We start from the raw sequence: 16,678 nt of genomic DNA, 5'->3' as shown, positions 1-16,678 counted from the left end.
ACATGCACCAAGGTTTCTGCATTCTGAAGTCTCCCATTCACAAAATATCTCCCTCAAATATTTTCTTGGGACAGATAAAGTCAGTTATTTATATTCAAACACAGCTCCAGCTTCAGTTTCCCACCCCCATTCGTGATTATTTTTATAACTGTAGCGCTTAGAAGTCCCAAGCATGGGAAAAGGACCCTGCTATGCTAGGTGCTATACAACACACAGACTACCACAACAGTCTGGCCCAACGATGTTACAATCTTAATCGAAGAAGAGAGGCAACGCATGGATACACACAGACCAAAAGGGGAGTATAAGAAAACAGACAATATTGGTTGGTGTGATTCCAGCATATCAGCCTGACTGTTGTCAAGCTTTTTATAGGCACCATGGCAAAGAGGAGCTTTAAGAAGGGATCTAGAGGATAAGGAGTCCGTTTTGCAGAAATATTACTACCCCAAATCTGCATTAAAAACTCTGGTTTTAGAATACCTGTTTCATTGCTTCAGATGAGGAATACTCATTAAATCTGCTGCAGCTTTGGGTATGCATCCTTATATGGCATTTCAAAAGCCACATTTCAATCTTAAATGTCCATCAAAATAGCTATAAAGCCTAGCTTCATTGCATATGTGCTCAATCACAGCAGTCTATTGAAACATATTACAAAAGCCATCATTCAAATGGCTATGACATCCCAGGTTAGAATCTCTACCTGAAAATCTCCTGCTATTACTTACCCCTGATTGTACATCACACAGTGTGTGTGTGAGGATGATCTTGAAGACTGCATGTGACCGACTGCTTTCTTCATTCATGTTGGTTGCAGCCACTGTTCGAGATTTGTTACCCTCTGACATCAAAGACTCTATGTCCTAAAAAAAATTGAAAGGCCTTTAATTATGTGTCCTAGGCATTATCTGCACAAACATTTCTTTCACTAACTTACTGCAATAGATAATAAAAATTTATTTGTAAAACGTCTAATAGACATGTCCCCCCCTGTTTGATTTCAATTTTAAAACCTTTAAAAAAATCAATCGCAATATTGTTTAAGTTAAGAGTAAACAATCAATTAGCCTAATTTAATGTAAACAGCATCACTATATGTACATTAACCATTAATTTTATTTTGGGTCTTTGTTTGACCCAAATAAAATTTGTGTGTGTGTGTACTCGTTGAGACACTTGTCATAGAATCATAGAACTGGAATAGACCTCAGGAGGTTCCAGCCCCATGCCCAAGACAGGACCAATCCCTGTACCTGACAGCAGTCAGGGAAGCTAATGATCCAACCAGCTAGCCAAATTCCACAAGTACCAACATCACCGACAACCCCAACGTGCAAACCAGTGACCTCTATGTCATTGGACCAGCTCTACACATTCTAGAACTCAACGCTGAGAGTTTGCCAGTTGCCAAGTGTGAGTTACTTGCCATTCCTGCTCATCGACATACTATCAACATAATTTGTTTGCAATGTGACACCTGTTGAAGTGGAGCATTATAATATCAGTGGCTATGACTTGTACACTCGAAGTAGGGCTGAGCCATATATATTCAGTCTAACCTTGCAGATGTCATTCAGCTGATGTTCACCAAATTCTGTGGTACCATCCAGATTGGTGGTTTCCATCTGGCCACATCTAGCTGTTTAAGTTGGAAACTCCAACAGTCACCACAAAGAATGGGGGAATAAAGGAGGCTGACACCAATGGGGAACAACTTCCCGACTGGAGATCTCAAAACAACCACACCTGTATCCATGATACTATCCAGCGAGGCACATTCCATTCATCTACATCCCCCCGGCCCAATGAGGAGCGCGCTGCCTTGCACAGGGAATACGAGGCATCCGGTGACCCAGATGTCGATGACCCTCTGACAATTGTGGGACGCAGCTAGCCGAGCCAGCTGCAAGTGTAGGAGTCTACTCCAACCTCCTTGGGGCACTGCAGCCACCACCTACACTTACCCTATCCTCAGTGACACCCAACCAGGCAGCTGGACACCTACTTAAATTGGCCAGAGCACCTTTTGGAGAAACAGGTGTAAAGAGGAGCGAGGAATGAATGGCACGTTTAAATGTGTACACTAGATCAGAAGCTGCCAAGAGCCATTCACTGTATCAGACTTGGAACAGACACTGGTAGCATCAAGTGTGGAACAGCTGCAGATTATGACAATATAGCTCCAGAATTCCTGTAATATCTTGGCTGCCATACTCAACTTTGACTTGTGCAGTTCTTTGCCAGGGTCATCAGTGAAGGCATGTGTAACAAGGTTTGACTCACCCCACTGCAGCGCCCCCTGCTGGTCACACCGGGAATCTGCTCAGTGTATGGGGTGCGCTGCCTTCTGGTTGTGTCATGTCTCACCTGCTGTCATTCTGCTCCCCTAGCTCCATCCTCTGGCATGGGAGCTGCTTGGCCCCTTGGACCACAGTGTCCACTTCAAGACCCTGTCCTTCGGCAGTGCCCACCATCCTCCATCAGTCCTGCCCCCATCCTCCATCATCAGTACACCTGCCACTGTGGCCAACTGGAGACCCAAAGTTTAGCCCCTTACCTCAGGGAAAGCTGCAGTCTGTAAAGGCCATGTTTCAAGGTGGCTAGGTATGGTTCAAGGAGGAATGGGGGGACCCAGGCCTGGCCACTACCCTGGGTGCTGGTCCAGGGACCCTCCGACAGCTGCCATCTCCTGCCCTCCTTCGCTTCCCTTGACTGCTCACGCTTCCTGGACCATTTCCCCATGACCCTTGTACTTTCTCGGCCCTTATTTCAAGGCTCTCAGTCTGGCAGAGATCAGGCTGGTGCCTCTCTCCAGCTCCCCTGGGCCTACCCAACCGTGCTCTCTCCAAGGTGTTGCCGCTACTGGGACCCCGCTCTTTCTCCCTTTCTGGTCAGAGTAAGAGAACTCCCCTCAACTCTGCAGCCTTTTATAGGGCCCAGCCTGTTCCTCATTGGCTGACTGCTCCTCACTCTGATTGGCCTGTCTGTGGCCAATGGGCTACAGCATCACTATAGCAGGCTACCAAAGATATGGTGCATTGCGAAGTCATTGTTCTCCCAAAGGCTGGAAAGGACCTACATCAAGCATCGAGCTATCATCCCTTATCATTACTGTTGGTATGCTTTAAGGTACTGGAGCGCTTGGTCCTACACAGTGCATATTACCTGTCACGGAGAGCATTTTGAGCCCTGACCAAGCCAGCTTTCACCAAGGCTGTAGCTCATGTGACAAAGTACTCACGCTGACCATGTTAATTGTAAATGGCTTCCATGGAAACTTGAAAACATTATTGTTTTAATTGATCTAACAGTGGAATAGGATACAGTATAGCACACTGGCCTGCTCATGAAAGTATCATGGGTCCTGTTAGCTTGGTTCACTGGTGTCACTGAACTGTATGTCTGACAGGCAGATTTCAGAGTCCATATGGGGGAAAAGACAAGTGCTTAGAGACAGACCAATGGGTTCTCTCAGGGCTCTGTGTTTTCTCCAGTCCTGTTCAACCTTTACATCAGTGACTTGCCACAAGAGTCTTGAAAGTTCATTTATGCAGACAACATCTGCCACAGTACCTAGACCTGGACGTTTCACAAGGTTGACGACTTCTTAAACCAAGACAGCTGGAAAAGTTAGCTGACGGATGTAGGACGTGGCACCTATAGCCAACCGTCATAAAAACAGTCTCCAGTTTGTTCCACAACCCAGGAACTGAATGTTAATCTAAACTATCGTCAGAAGGTGAAGCATGAAGTAAAACCGGGCTATCCAGGCAGGACCTTACACCACACACCGAGTTACCATGCCCACCTGAGGAAAAGAACAGCTAAGATGTACAACAATCTTCCCAGCAAACTGGCAAGGTGTTCAAGCCTGAGCCCTACGAACGTCGGCTTTTGCAATCTCGTATTCGGTGGCAGACTACTATGCACCAGTATGAAGTCTGGATCTTAACTGTTTTACAGAAACTACCCAGTTAATCTTTAATCTCTTTTGAGGAAATGGGGGCACAGAGAGATGAAAGCCTCCAAGCACATAGCTGGGTATCTGGTTTTTATTTTCTCCAGCACAAGCAATGCATCAACCTTCTTTGTCAGCCTGGTCATGGCCAAACTGTTTTTGTTTGTATAGCCTCGTTAGCATGAGTTAGGTTTCAATAAGGAAGAACTGTTAAATCCAGCCTTGTAAGTGATCTATTTCCTTCCTCGCCCATATTAAGTGGTAAACTCACATGTTTTAGACTTTCATAAAAGGATTCCTTTAACCATATCCACCCAATTCTTTAGTTACAAAAGCCTACTATAAAAATAATCTCAATACTGTAAATAACTTGAAGAATGATATTTTTTTACTGTTAATTTCAAAATCTATTCCATCCTTAAAATAATCCCTTACCTTGTAGCTGGCAACAGCCAGTTTAGAAAGGCCATCCACGTAAGGGCCAAAGACGTTGTGCTCTCTAACTTTTAATGACTGACGGCTTCTGTTTAAAAAAAAAAAAATGTATTTATATACGTGCAGTCATCTAAATACAATAAAGTTTTCAGTAAAACCACGTTTTTCATCAGCTTACCATTCAAAGCAACAGATATGATGAGACACTGTAGCTACCATTCGGAGCAGGAAGCAAGCATTGTAGTGCACTAGACAAAAACTTACCCGTCTCTACATGCAGCGTTGGCATTTGCCTGCATATCACTTCATGAAAGTCAATTTGAGCACTAGGGTAATTGTTTGGCATATGCTGGGTCTTTAAATAATAACAAAGGTTATTTGGAGGTGAGGGGCTGAAGGGGTGGTCAGAAACACAACACTATCCCATAACAGGGCTAGGTCTTGTACCTGATAGATGCCTGAGAGGGAGTCTATTAGGGCAAGATAGGGAGACCACTTGAGGTCACAGAAACAAGAGTCCATGGTCAAGCCTCCTCTCCATTTGTACTGCTTACCCTTTGGGGTCAAGGAGATCTCTAACTTTCTCATTGTAAATCTCCATGTAGGACACTTCCACTTTGAAACTTTGTTCTTCGTTTTCTTCTTTCTGTGCTCTTTCAAAGAGACCACTGCAGAGTTTTGGGATTAATCCAGGCTGGTCGGCCGTACCCATCATTGTGTAAGATTTTCCAGATCCTGTGCATTTGAAACTAGCATTAGTGCTTTTATATTGGGGGTTTTTGGGGTGAAGGGGATAAGGGGGAAGTAAAGGGCAAAGAATGGTTTGAAACTTTTCGTTGAATAGTCTTTAAACACAATTTTCTGTATGTAAAGGAGCCAAAACACCAATTAAAGGACAGCCTGCTTCTTAAATAAAGCTCAAAGGAAAAGCCAAGCTACTTAAATTAACTGAAAGGACTTGGAGGAGCATCCTTATCCTGGATATCAATGTAATGCCTACCTGAGTTCCACTCCTGCACAGTGCAAGTCAGCCAAACGAATAAGCCAAGCCATCATTGTTTATCAAATTAAAAAATGATGAGCGATGACTATTTAAATGCACAGTCAGGGATCTTCTATTACAAAACATTAAACATGCAACAACCCCAAGGACAGTCACGATCACAGACAGGAGACACTTATCTACAGCATGGGAAAACAGGGCACCAGAAATTTACCAATATTATTCCAAAATGCCTTCTCCTCTCAGCCCCCAATCAATATTAAAAACAAACACGAAAAAAACCCCACCCACATCTTATCTATATTGCTATATCGGGGAAAAACCTAGCAATGTCACCAAGCTGGCCAAACAACAGTTATTTTGGCCACAACACATACTTTTCATCACCACTGCATTTTATACTTTGCAATGATGTACCTGTCTGTCCATAGGCAAAGATACATGCATTGTAGCCCTCAAAGGCATTCTGAAGAATGTTCTCTCCAAGGCACATGAAAACAACATCTTGACCTTAAAAAAAAAAAAAGTGAGGTTCAGGTTAAAAATGATAACAACTGTGATAACTTCTTTTTACAGTCATGTCCTTCAGATTCCAAATCAGGCGAAAAGAAAAAAAACTGTATGAAAAAAGTTTACCCCTTCCATAATGTATCTCAATGAGACAGTAAGGTGGCTTGAGAGAAGGATAATGGATGTAAACCTGGAATAATTCTACTGAAGTCTATGGTCCAGATTTATATCGCTGTAAAATTAAACTAGAATCTGGTTCTGTATTCACTATTAATGTTTCTCAGACCCATTAGAACCTCAGTTACCATCTATTGACAACCACACAATGTTGTGCATTAGAGAAACAAAGACAGACCCATAAATGGTAGGTTGTTCATTTAAAATTAAACTGCAGTTGTCAAAGTAATGTAAAGTAATACTTTAAGGTCTATTAGTAAGTGTACTTTACAATATTCTGTGAAATAGGTGAAAATATAGCAAAAGACTGCCATATCACTTTGGTCTTTTCTCTGCAAAGCTTTAATAGCATAATCAAGTTGGAGAGAAACATAGTATAAGGCATGTAGTTCAGCAAAATAGAAGACAGTTTTTCTACTGTAATAAGTAGAGGGTAAAACTAGCCATCCTTAAAATCTATTCACCTTTTCCTAGAGTGGAAAAAAGTTTGCCAATTTTATTTTGTTTAAAGTAGTAGTACAGTGAATCACAATTATAGAAATGTAGGACTGGAAAGGACCTTGATACGGTCATCTAATTCAGTTCTCTGCACTGAGGCAGGATGAAGTATTACCCAGACTACCTCAAGAGGTATTTGTCTAACCTGTCAAAAAAACTTCCAATGATGCAGAGTCCACAACCTCCCTGGATAGTACTTAATTATCCTTACAGTCAGGAAGTTTTTCCTAAATTCTAATCTGAATATCAGGTTAGTGCCATTTAAACTCATTACTACTTGTCCTGACATTAATGGTTAAGGAAAAAAACTTATCACTTTCCTCTTTATAACAGCCTCTTTCTTATGTACTTGAGGACTTACTCAGACTCATAGACTTTAAGGTCAGAAGGGACCAGTATGATCATCTAGTCTGACCCCCTGCACAGTGCAGGCCACAAAATCTCACCCACCACTCCTAGAATAATCCTCTCACCTATATCTCAGATATTGAAGCCTTCAAATACTTTGACGACCCCAAGATGCAGAGAATCCTCTAGCTGTGATCTGTACCCCATGCTACAGAGGAAGGCGAAAAACCTCCAGGGCCTCTGCCAATCTACCCTGGAGGAAAATTCCTTCCCGACCCCAAATATGGCAATCAGCTAAACCCTGAGCATGTGGGCAAGACTCATCAGCCAGACACCCAGAAAGTTCTCTATAGTAACTCCTATCATCCCTCCATTGACCTATTTCCCACTATTACGTCCCCTCTCAATCTTCTCTTCTCCAGACTAAACAAATCCAATTTTTAAAAACATTTTCCTCATAGATCATGTTTTCTAGACCTTTAATCATTTTTCTTGAGCTCCTCTGGACTTTGTCCAAATCTTTCCCAAAATATGGTGTCCAGAAGGGGCCTGTGCTCTATAATAGTCTCATGTGCTGAGTAGAGCAGAAGAATTCTTGGGTACAGCACTCCTGCTGACACATTCTAGAATGATGTGAAATGTTTTATAACAGTATCATGTTGATTCATTTAGGTTTTGATCTGTTGTAGTCTCCAGACTCTTTTCTGCAGCTCTCCTTCCCGGACAGTCATTTCCCATTTTGTATTGGTACAACTGCTTCTTATTTGTAAGTGCAGTACTTTGCATTTGGCCTTGTTGTATTTCAGATAATTTCTCCAATTTGTCAAGATCCATTTTGAAATATTTATCATCCTTCCCGGTGTGGCACTATCTGCAGAGTTTGTAAGTGTACTCTCTATGCCATTAGCCAAATCATTTTGGAAGATACTGAATAGAGCCAGAATACACATGAGATGCTCCCTACTTAATAAAGCTGGAAGGGCATATCACCACTGATATCTAGTTTTGAGTATGGTTTTCCAATCAGCTGTGCACCCACCTGATAGCAGTTTCACCTATGCTATCCTGCCCTAGTTTGTTTATGAGACGGTTGTGAGAGATAGTATCAGAAACCTTACTCAATTCTAGATGCATCACATCTACTGCTTCCCACCCCATCCACACAACTTGTTACCCTGTCAAAGAAAGTGTCAGATAATTATATAACACATAGGCAGATGGCAAAATACTATAAATCATACATCAAATATTCAGAGCTCTTCTCTCAAAAAGCTCTCTTCCCTAAAAATTTTCTTTCAACCAATAACCAAAGTAGTCCAATAACTTACATATACTGTTATAAATTTAAGGCCTGCTCTTCAGTCCTCCTCCCCCCACCCCCGAACAAAGTTGTATTTGAAGTTAATAGGAATTTTGCCTGATTACAGAATGGGGCCATGTTTTCTTTGGATTGAAGGTCTGAAAAAATGACATACTATGGGTAAAAATTTTCAAAAGCATTTAAGGGCTTTTCTTCATGTACAGCTCAGTTTTGTAGAATATGGGCCTACGTTTGGGTGTACAAGGCCCAGTTTTGCTTCCATTCAAATCAATAAAACTTCAGTGGGAGCAGAACTGGATCCTTTAAACCACCAAACAGCCTTTAGGCTCCACTAAAGACTTAGGCTCCAGTTCTGAAACGTACTACAGTGAAATTACTTGTTTTGCTGAACTGGCCTGGGTGTGGGGAAGCTTTACCACAAAGATGTACTTGGCATTGATTCTCAAATTATGTGCAGAAATAGGAACCGAAATATTTTAAATCATATTGAATTAAGTGTTTTAATGGAGATATTGTATATCAATCAAAATGGCAAATTAGTTACATTCATCAAATTGTATAGATTGTAATGCACGTTGATTGGCTGTCTGCCACTATTCTAAATGTTAGGTTTGACTAGAAGGAAGGATTAACATAGCAATTTTAAGACTTTGGTTTCTCTCCTGACAATGAGCAACCACACAGAAAAAAGGCTTTCCATGCTATATGGTCTTTGACCTTTACCAAATACATGACTGTAATTAGATACTTTCCTTTTCATTGCTGTGTGTAAACAGAGTGCAATCACAAAGCTACAGTATTACCTGCATATTTTTCTTTTACAGATTCATCCATAGACCAGAAACAGTGATCGTATGCAAACACCTGTAGTAAAACAAACCAACAAGACTTCTTAAAACTACAATCAAATCAAACCAAAAAAGGTTTCCTTCTTTTATTAGCTATATAGGTGGCTAGCTGACATATCCTTTGATGCTAGTCTAACCTTCCTCCAAAAAACACCACCTTAACTTGCTTTCCTTTTTTGTGCTTTATCAAATTTGAGCCAATTGACTTATTGTAATTTTACAGGATTTATTTTACCAGTTCCATTTACACATTGTTTAAAACAATAAGTCATTACTATATAGATGTGCCAATAAACTAAAATTTTGAAGGTGGGAAGGGGAGATAAGAGGCTGCTGCATACAAAATGCAAAAAATGAAGGGAATGTAAGGCAGTAGCAATGAGTTTGCTCTAATGCAGATAACAGAAAATGCTTTAAAACAAACATTCTATTCATTCACAGTCCTCAATGCTAACTATGTTCTCATTTGTTTCTGTGACTTTTTTTGGCTAGAGACATGCAATGGTCTTCTGAGGCAAAGAGATTCTTTGAAGAGCATGTGGTTTGGTGTTTTGTTTTTCTTTGGAGAAACAACAGCTGATCAACTGCACTTTTTAAAAAGGGTAAATATTTGGATAACTGAAAGCTAAACAAGTGATACACCACAGCTTTTCACAACTGTTTTAAAGTGTAAACAAAAAACTTACTTTTGGCTGGCTCCTGCAGTTCCCAGAAGAATCATCATCAGGTGACAAATAAGAAGGGACATATGTGACGGGGGAAAAAAACCCAGACAAAAATACAGTTAATTATAGGGCTCTCAATTCTGAGAAATACAATTGATAAAATATTAAACTGAACATTATACATTGATGCTAAGAAACTTCACTATCTCCATAAATCCCCTTTCAGTTTCATGTTCCAAATCACTGTCCAATAGGGGAACTAAAGTTTATGAAGCACCCTTTCAAAAAGCAGTATCTGGGATACTCTCCATAATAACCTAGCTTTAAAAAAAAAATCACATCAATCTAAGCCTAATTCTTAAAGGAGTCAACCATATCAACAAAACTCTCTCAGGACGTACTTAGTGCAACAAGGTGTTTGTTAATGACTAGGGCTAATAGACACTATGAAAATGCAAAAAGTGATAGAGATAATATAATTATAAGTAGAGCCGTAACAAATTCACGGTCCATTTTGGTCAATTTCACAGCCATCATGTTTTTAAATTGGTCAATTTCACCCTTTCCGATGTTTAGATTTTAAAATTTCACAATGTAACCAGAAGGTTCCCTTTAAGCATAGTTTCACAGGTGATTAATCAGCAGCGCTTGGGAGAGATTCAGATGCCAGGTGAGTGGCAGAGTGCCCAGAGCTAGATTTTTTTTGTTGCTACAGGTGGTGCACATTTGCACAGACCCTTGTGTACATAAAAAAATATTCTGCACATGGATGGAAAAAATCCACACACGGATGGAAAAGATTAGAGGGAACATTGGTCCAAATCCCAAAAATGAGTGGGAGGGGGTGGACAGGAGAGTCAAAGCTATTGCAGGGAATCATGGGATTGCCACCAATGTTCCTCTAATTTTTTCCATCTAGGTGAGGAATAAATGTTGTGTGCACCGAGGCATGTGTAAATGTGCATCACCAGTAGACACACTTGCTGCTGGCTGTGGGCACTATGGGTGTTTGGCTAATCAGCTGGGCAGCATTTGAATCTCTCGTGGGTGGCCGTCCAAGTGCTCAGCTAGAGAGAACACGGATTGCCACCCTCACTTCTGTGATGCCTTCTCAGATGCAGCGCTCTGTTCCTGCAGCAGGAGGCTCCTGGAAGTGGAAGTGAATCTGATCGGCTCGTGTTGCTGGAAGTGCCCCAGATGGAGGATCCTAGTGTCTAGCACCAGCCAGTGGCAATTAGCCCAGGGGCGCAGAAACCCAGCACCCAGATGCCCGAGCTGCAGGTGGACCTGTGGAGGTCGGACGCCCCATGCCCAGCTCCAGGGCTGCTGCAGCACAGAAGTGAGTCAACCACCCACACTTCTGTGCTGTCTCTGGTGGTAGGTCAGATCTCCCCATCTAGAGTGTGCTTGCAGAGGAAGGGGGCCAAATCCCACTGACAGGGCTAGGGTGGATAAAGGGGGCAACTGCTCGGAGGTCCAGTCCAGCAACTGGAGCCCTGGGCCCTTTAAATCATTGCCAGAGCACCACATGGCACACTCCAGATGGCTCCAATGGCTGGAGGCACAGGGCATGGCACGCTCTGGGCAGTCTCACGGGCTAGCTACCCCCGGCCCCGCCCCTCCCAAAGCCCCGCCCCTCCCAGGAACACAGCAGGGCTGCCCCTATCTCGCCAAGGGGCCCAGTGTGTCTATCTGCCTCTCCTGCCCCTAGATGGCATGTTCCCAGAAGCATGAGGAAATCAGATTCCACACAGAAGGGCTTATTTCATGGTCTGTCATGTATTTCACAGCAGGGCAATTGGTAGGGCCTTAGTCATAAGAAATGAACAGAAGCGTCTTGTAGTGAGGCCTGAAAACAGTAGCAGAAGAACTCTAGCAGTCTGACTCAGAAGGAAGTGCACGGACTCTACACTGAAAACACATACGGGCATAGCTAAGTCTCTCAAGTGTGAGAAAAAGCCACACCCAAGCGCCGTAGCTATTTTGACATAACTCGCCGTATAGACAGTACCTCTGTCAACCTAGTATTACTTCTTAGAGGCGGATTAACTAAAGTGACAGACCTATACAGGCTTAAATATAGACACAGCCTCTGTCCATGCACACCCATGCCCAGTTCTGACCTAAGTCTCAAGACTCTATTGATAACCTAGCCAACTTAGGTTGCCTTGAAAGGGTGACTGGAGAAAAGGAGCCGTTTCCTGAGTGTCTCGGACCTAGGTTAAGGGCTATCTACACAATCAGCAGGCTCTAAAGTGACTTTTCTTGGCACTTTTCTCCAGGGAAGAAATGATGGAATAAATGTTTTCAGGAAGGTTGGTTGATCAAGAAAAGATGGCACCATATTATTTAATACAGTAAAAAATGAGAACATCAGATTAAAAAAAATTAATATGTAGATGGGCATCAATTTAAGTAATCTCTCCCTTCAGCACCTCCCCCCCCAAACATACAAGAGACTTGAAAATTATAAAAAAATACATAGCTTTGGAAAAAGCCAGCCTTCTCTCTAGAACCTTACAAATGAAATCAGAAAACTGTCTGACACATCATATTTATTTCTTTTGGCAGTGAAAGGAAGGTAATGATATGCAAAAAAAAAAACTTTATTTCATATGTCTTACAGGCTGGGAAATAAATTTAAATTCATCGTTATTTTTGCGTCACTGGATTTGTCTTAAAGAATGAAGGTATGCCTCTCAATCCATTGTGGAGAAAATCTTTTCCATTTGGCTCTGCTTCAGATCTTATATCACCATTTTTTCTGACTAAACAGCAATGACAGCAGCCTTGGGTTAGGAGCAGAATCAGAGTGTGACTCTTCCGGCAGGTTGGCGCATGTTTAAGTCAAGAGAGTTACTCAGTCTTGGTACTGCCAAATATCCATCAAAGCCAAGGTTAAGACGACAAGAGAACAACAACAGTTTGTCTGCCAAAAAAACCAAAGCTTGGATATAGTGTTCATCACAGATAGCATGATACGCCCACATTTAGATAGTGGCACTTGACACCCTCTATCACTCTTCCACTGGGCACAGACAAGGGAGCCTGACATAAGAAACTTATGGGGAGGCAATACAATTATGGGGACTGATCCTCTAGGGCAGCCTTTCTTAAAGTGTGTTCCACAGCACACCGGTGTGCCACGAGGCACAGAATTCAAATGGCTGCCCTTAAAGGGACACGCCTTTTTGCTGTTTTTGTTTTTTGGGCAACAACTTTTCCCTGGGGAATGGCCACCCTTAAAGGGGCAAGCCTCCTTTTTTTTGCTCAACAAAATAATTCTTTATGTTCCCCATAAAAAAAATTGTTTTGTGTTCCTCGGTCTTAAAAAGTTTAAGAAACATTGCTCTAGGGAATCCCCATATTAGATTATAGAACGTTCAAAAATAGATTAAGCACATTTACATTTCATGTGGCTCTCCGGTGTCTAAAATGTTTATGCTACTTTACTGGAGGTTCTTCCTCATAGGAACTCTTATCTAAATTAAAGGCATAATAGTATTTCTACGGGTACCATCCAAAAATTCTCACTTCCTTTGCAAATCTGGGCCTGAGTTTGAATCTGAGAAGAAATTAGTCTGCTAGAAATCTAGAAGCATTTACGTTTGTTTATCCTGTCTGAATTTCAAGGCTGGATTATGTTATTACATGGTATTTAAACGTTCAGACCTTGCTGGAAGTCATATTATTCAGTGTTTGGATTAAAGTAGCAATAAGGATATAATTTCAAAAGTCATACATCACATCTGTAGTTTTCAGAAGAGGGATTACACTAGGCTGCATAAAACATCAAGCTTAATATAGATTAAAGGGCTGATACTAAATAAGCACCTTGCTCTCTTTAGAAATATCCATATGCACATTATATCTGTACTGTTCGTAGCCTCAATTATTGTTAATCTGTCTGTACATAAAGAGAAGACCTAAATGTAAAGAATAATTTACTACGTATTGAGAATGGTTCATAGTGGCAAAGATTTACTGGATTGCTTTTTGCAGTACTTCACTGATGGGTGTGATGATGGACTTGTGGGTTTTAAAAGAAACATGTAGACCTGTGGCTCCTTAGAGACACAAATATATAGGATCATGAGCTTTCATGTGTAAAACCCACTTCATCAGATATGTAAAATCCTAATGTGAGTTAAGTTTGTATTTCACCATCCATCCACACAGGCTTCCAATTTACGAGAAGCAGGTAAGGTATCCAGGTATAAACACCCTAGCAATGCCAATGAACCTATGAATATCCCTACCAATGCCAAGACACAGACTATACAGATAGCTTGAGCTTTGTTGGCCTGGATACAGCTAGCTTGTATCAGAGAAGGCCTTGAGATAAATGAGCTGGCTATAGTCCATTTGAAGCAGATCTTTTTATCAGGATTAAGTTCACCTTGCCCTTTCTTACTCTGGGTAATCAACAGATGAAGGAGTTCAGAAAAAAATACACAAAATGTTAAGAAGTCCCAACAGATATGAGGATACATTCTCAGGTTGAAACTTCACTGACTAGATACCAGCTGCAGACTCTATTTCCAGGCTTAAGTGGAAGGCAAGTAACAGATTAGGTTAAACTATTTGTCAACATCTTTCAAAATCATTTACTCCAAGAAAACAGAATGGCTAATTGAGGGGATATTTTGCTATGCCCAGCATACATTACTGGATTTCATTACAATGATTTTTCCTCTTGTTTCTCAATGATACTAAAGGGTATACAATTAGAGTTGTAATAGCAGCAAGATATGCCTGAGAACAGAAGTGTCCACCAGCCAACCAGAAACTGATCGCTTCAGGTTTCTCCAACCAACTGCATTTAATAAAATATTCTATAACACATTTCAGATGATTGCAAAGTACATCAAAAGGGCTGTTACGTTTCATTTTTTATAAACATTTCTCTTCCAGTTTTGCATATAGGTAAACTAAGGCACAATAGCATTCCAGAATCCTGGCTATCAATACCCTAGAACCACACTCTCTCCCATAGGTATTAATTATCTTATAAAAACTTCCATCTACGTATGTCTTCACATTAAAACTGAACATTCGGGGAGAATGTTTCTCTTGTGCACTTGACCAAGTTTTCCTGTCTAGAACTAAATATGCTCTTCAAAGCAGAAAACCCAGGGTAATGTGAAAGTTTATATGCAGTTCAAATCCTAAAATTTTTTTAGCTAGCAAAAACAAAAGAAATCACTGTTACTTCAATTCCTTCATAGCTGCAATGCATTCCAAGCATAAATTTGAAGTTACTTAGTTTCTACTCAGAAAGGACTACATTTCTACTAGTTCACTTTTCAAAGGCAGTCATAGAAGAACAGTTTTGTAGGTCCCTAGGGCTATGTCTAGACTGCAGGCTTCTTTCGAAAGAGGCTCTTTCGAAAGCATCTTTCGAAAGAGCCTCTTTCGAAAGATCGCGTCTAGACGGCAGGCGGATCTTTCGATAGAGAAATCTGCTTTTTCGAAAGAGAGCACCCAGCGAGTCTGGATGCTCTCTTTTGAAGACGGCCTCTTTACATTGTAGAACGCCTTCTTTCGAAAGAGGAACTTTCGAAAGAAGGCGTTCTTCCTCGTGAAACGAGGTTTACCGCCATCGAAAGAAAAGCCGCGTTCTTTCGAAATAATTTCGAAAGAACGCGGCTTGAGTCTGGACGCAGGGGAAGTTTTTTCGGGAAAAGGCTACTTTTCCCGAAAAAACCCCTGAGTCTGGACACGGCCTAGTATTATCTGGTTGAAGATACATTTTCTGAATTATTCGTCTCAGTATGGTGTAATCTGCTTAGTCCAGCATCACATCTGAGCTCTTAGACCAAACCAGAACGCTTGTGTTATGACAAAAAGATTAAAATATTAGTCTTTTGTTAGTAGACATTTAGATGTTGGTGAACTGCTATGCCTCAGAGCACTCTAGTACTGAACAATCCAAACTTAATTTTATTGCGAATTATCACAAAATTCCATAAATGTTGCTGTGGCTAGCTTTTAAAAAACATGAAAAATCTCAAACGTAGACAGCAGATTAAGGATAGTGGAAAAGTTCCACATGGCAATGAAAAGATCAGAGGCCTGGGTCTGGGCACAAATGTCTGTTTCTGGGACAACTGCAAAGATTACTTACTTAAAAGAAATGTCCCTTTGCCAATCCATCAGCAGAAATCATCAACTCCAAAAGCAACGGCATAGGACTTTTGTGGGGATGAGACTAAAAGGGAAATGCTGGAGGAATTCTGACAATTTCTCAATACCAGCAACTACTATAGTTCCTTAGTGCACAATACACTAAATCAGCATAAAGTTAGTTAAAAAAAACAATGGGTTGAAGACTCCAATACTGGAGAAGTAATGATAGCATGGAAAAATATTCCTTAATATACAGGATATAGCCCAGAGTGGTCTGTAATGTAACTCAATAACTGCTCACTAAAATTACAAAGCAATCATTTACCCACATAGGCCTACACTACAGAACATACTCCCCAAAAAATGCAGGTCACAAGAACCATCATTGAAAAATCATTTACAAGGAAAAATAAGGTTTTGTCTATACACAAAAGTCGTACTACTGACTATACCAGTATAGTAAAAGCAGTACAGCCTTCCTAATATGGTAATAGAGAAGTAGCCATGTTAGTCTGATCTTGCTAAAACAGAAGAAACAACTATGTAGCACTTTAAAGACTAACAAGATGGTTTAATAGGTGATGAGCTTTCGTGGGCCAGACCCACTTCCTCATATCATATTCTGGAAGAGAATTTGCATGACCATATATACCAAAGGAATACAATGAAAAAATTGAACACATTATTAAAATGACAAATCAGATTTAGTACAGAACGTGGGGTGAGGGGGACGGAGGGAGGTTACCCTAACCATTACAAAGATAGCTTCCCACTTATCACTCC

The 16,678-nt window shown here is 41.1% G+C and overlaps 1 protein-coding gene across 5 annotated transcripts in view; it reads right to left on the bottom strand.

Moving 5' to 3' along the window:
• KIF13B (kinesin family member 13B) overlaps nt 1-16,678 on the bottom strand; it is a 177,802-nt gene that overhangs the window by 105,756 nt on the left and 55,368 nt on the right. For 4 of the 5 annotated variants that reach the window (XM_006135585.5, XM_025190999.3, XM_025191000.3 and 1 more), the window contains exons 3-8: nt 9,788-9,800; nt 9,057-9,117; nt 5,817-5,909; nt 4,951-5,131; nt 4,397-4,484; nt 732-866 (exon numbers count right to left, since the gene is read on the bottom strand). In XM_006135585.5, the coding sequence (XP_006135647.3) occupies nt 732-866; nt 4,397-4,484; nt 4,951-5,131; nt 5,817-5,909; nt 9,057-9,117; nt 9,788-9,800 (571 nt within the window). The remainder of the gene's footprint in view (nt 1-731; nt 867-4,396; nt 4,485-4,950; nt 5,132-5,816; nt 5,910-9,056; nt 9,118-9,787; nt 9,801-16,678) is intronic. The other variant, XM_089776990.1, reaches the window with a different exon arrangement.

This window comes from Pelodiscus sinensis, chromosome 3 (genome assembly GCF_052426305.1).
Source record: "Pelodiscus sinensis isolate ZL-2025 chromosome 3, ASM5242630v1, whole genome shotgun sequence".
NCBI classification, from domain to species: Eukaryota; Metazoa; Chordata; order Testudines; family Trionychidae; genus Pelodiscus; species Pelodiscus sinensis.
The sequence above is the reverse complement of the archived record's forward strand: the minus strand, read 5'-3'. Positions and strand labels throughout refer to the sequence as shown.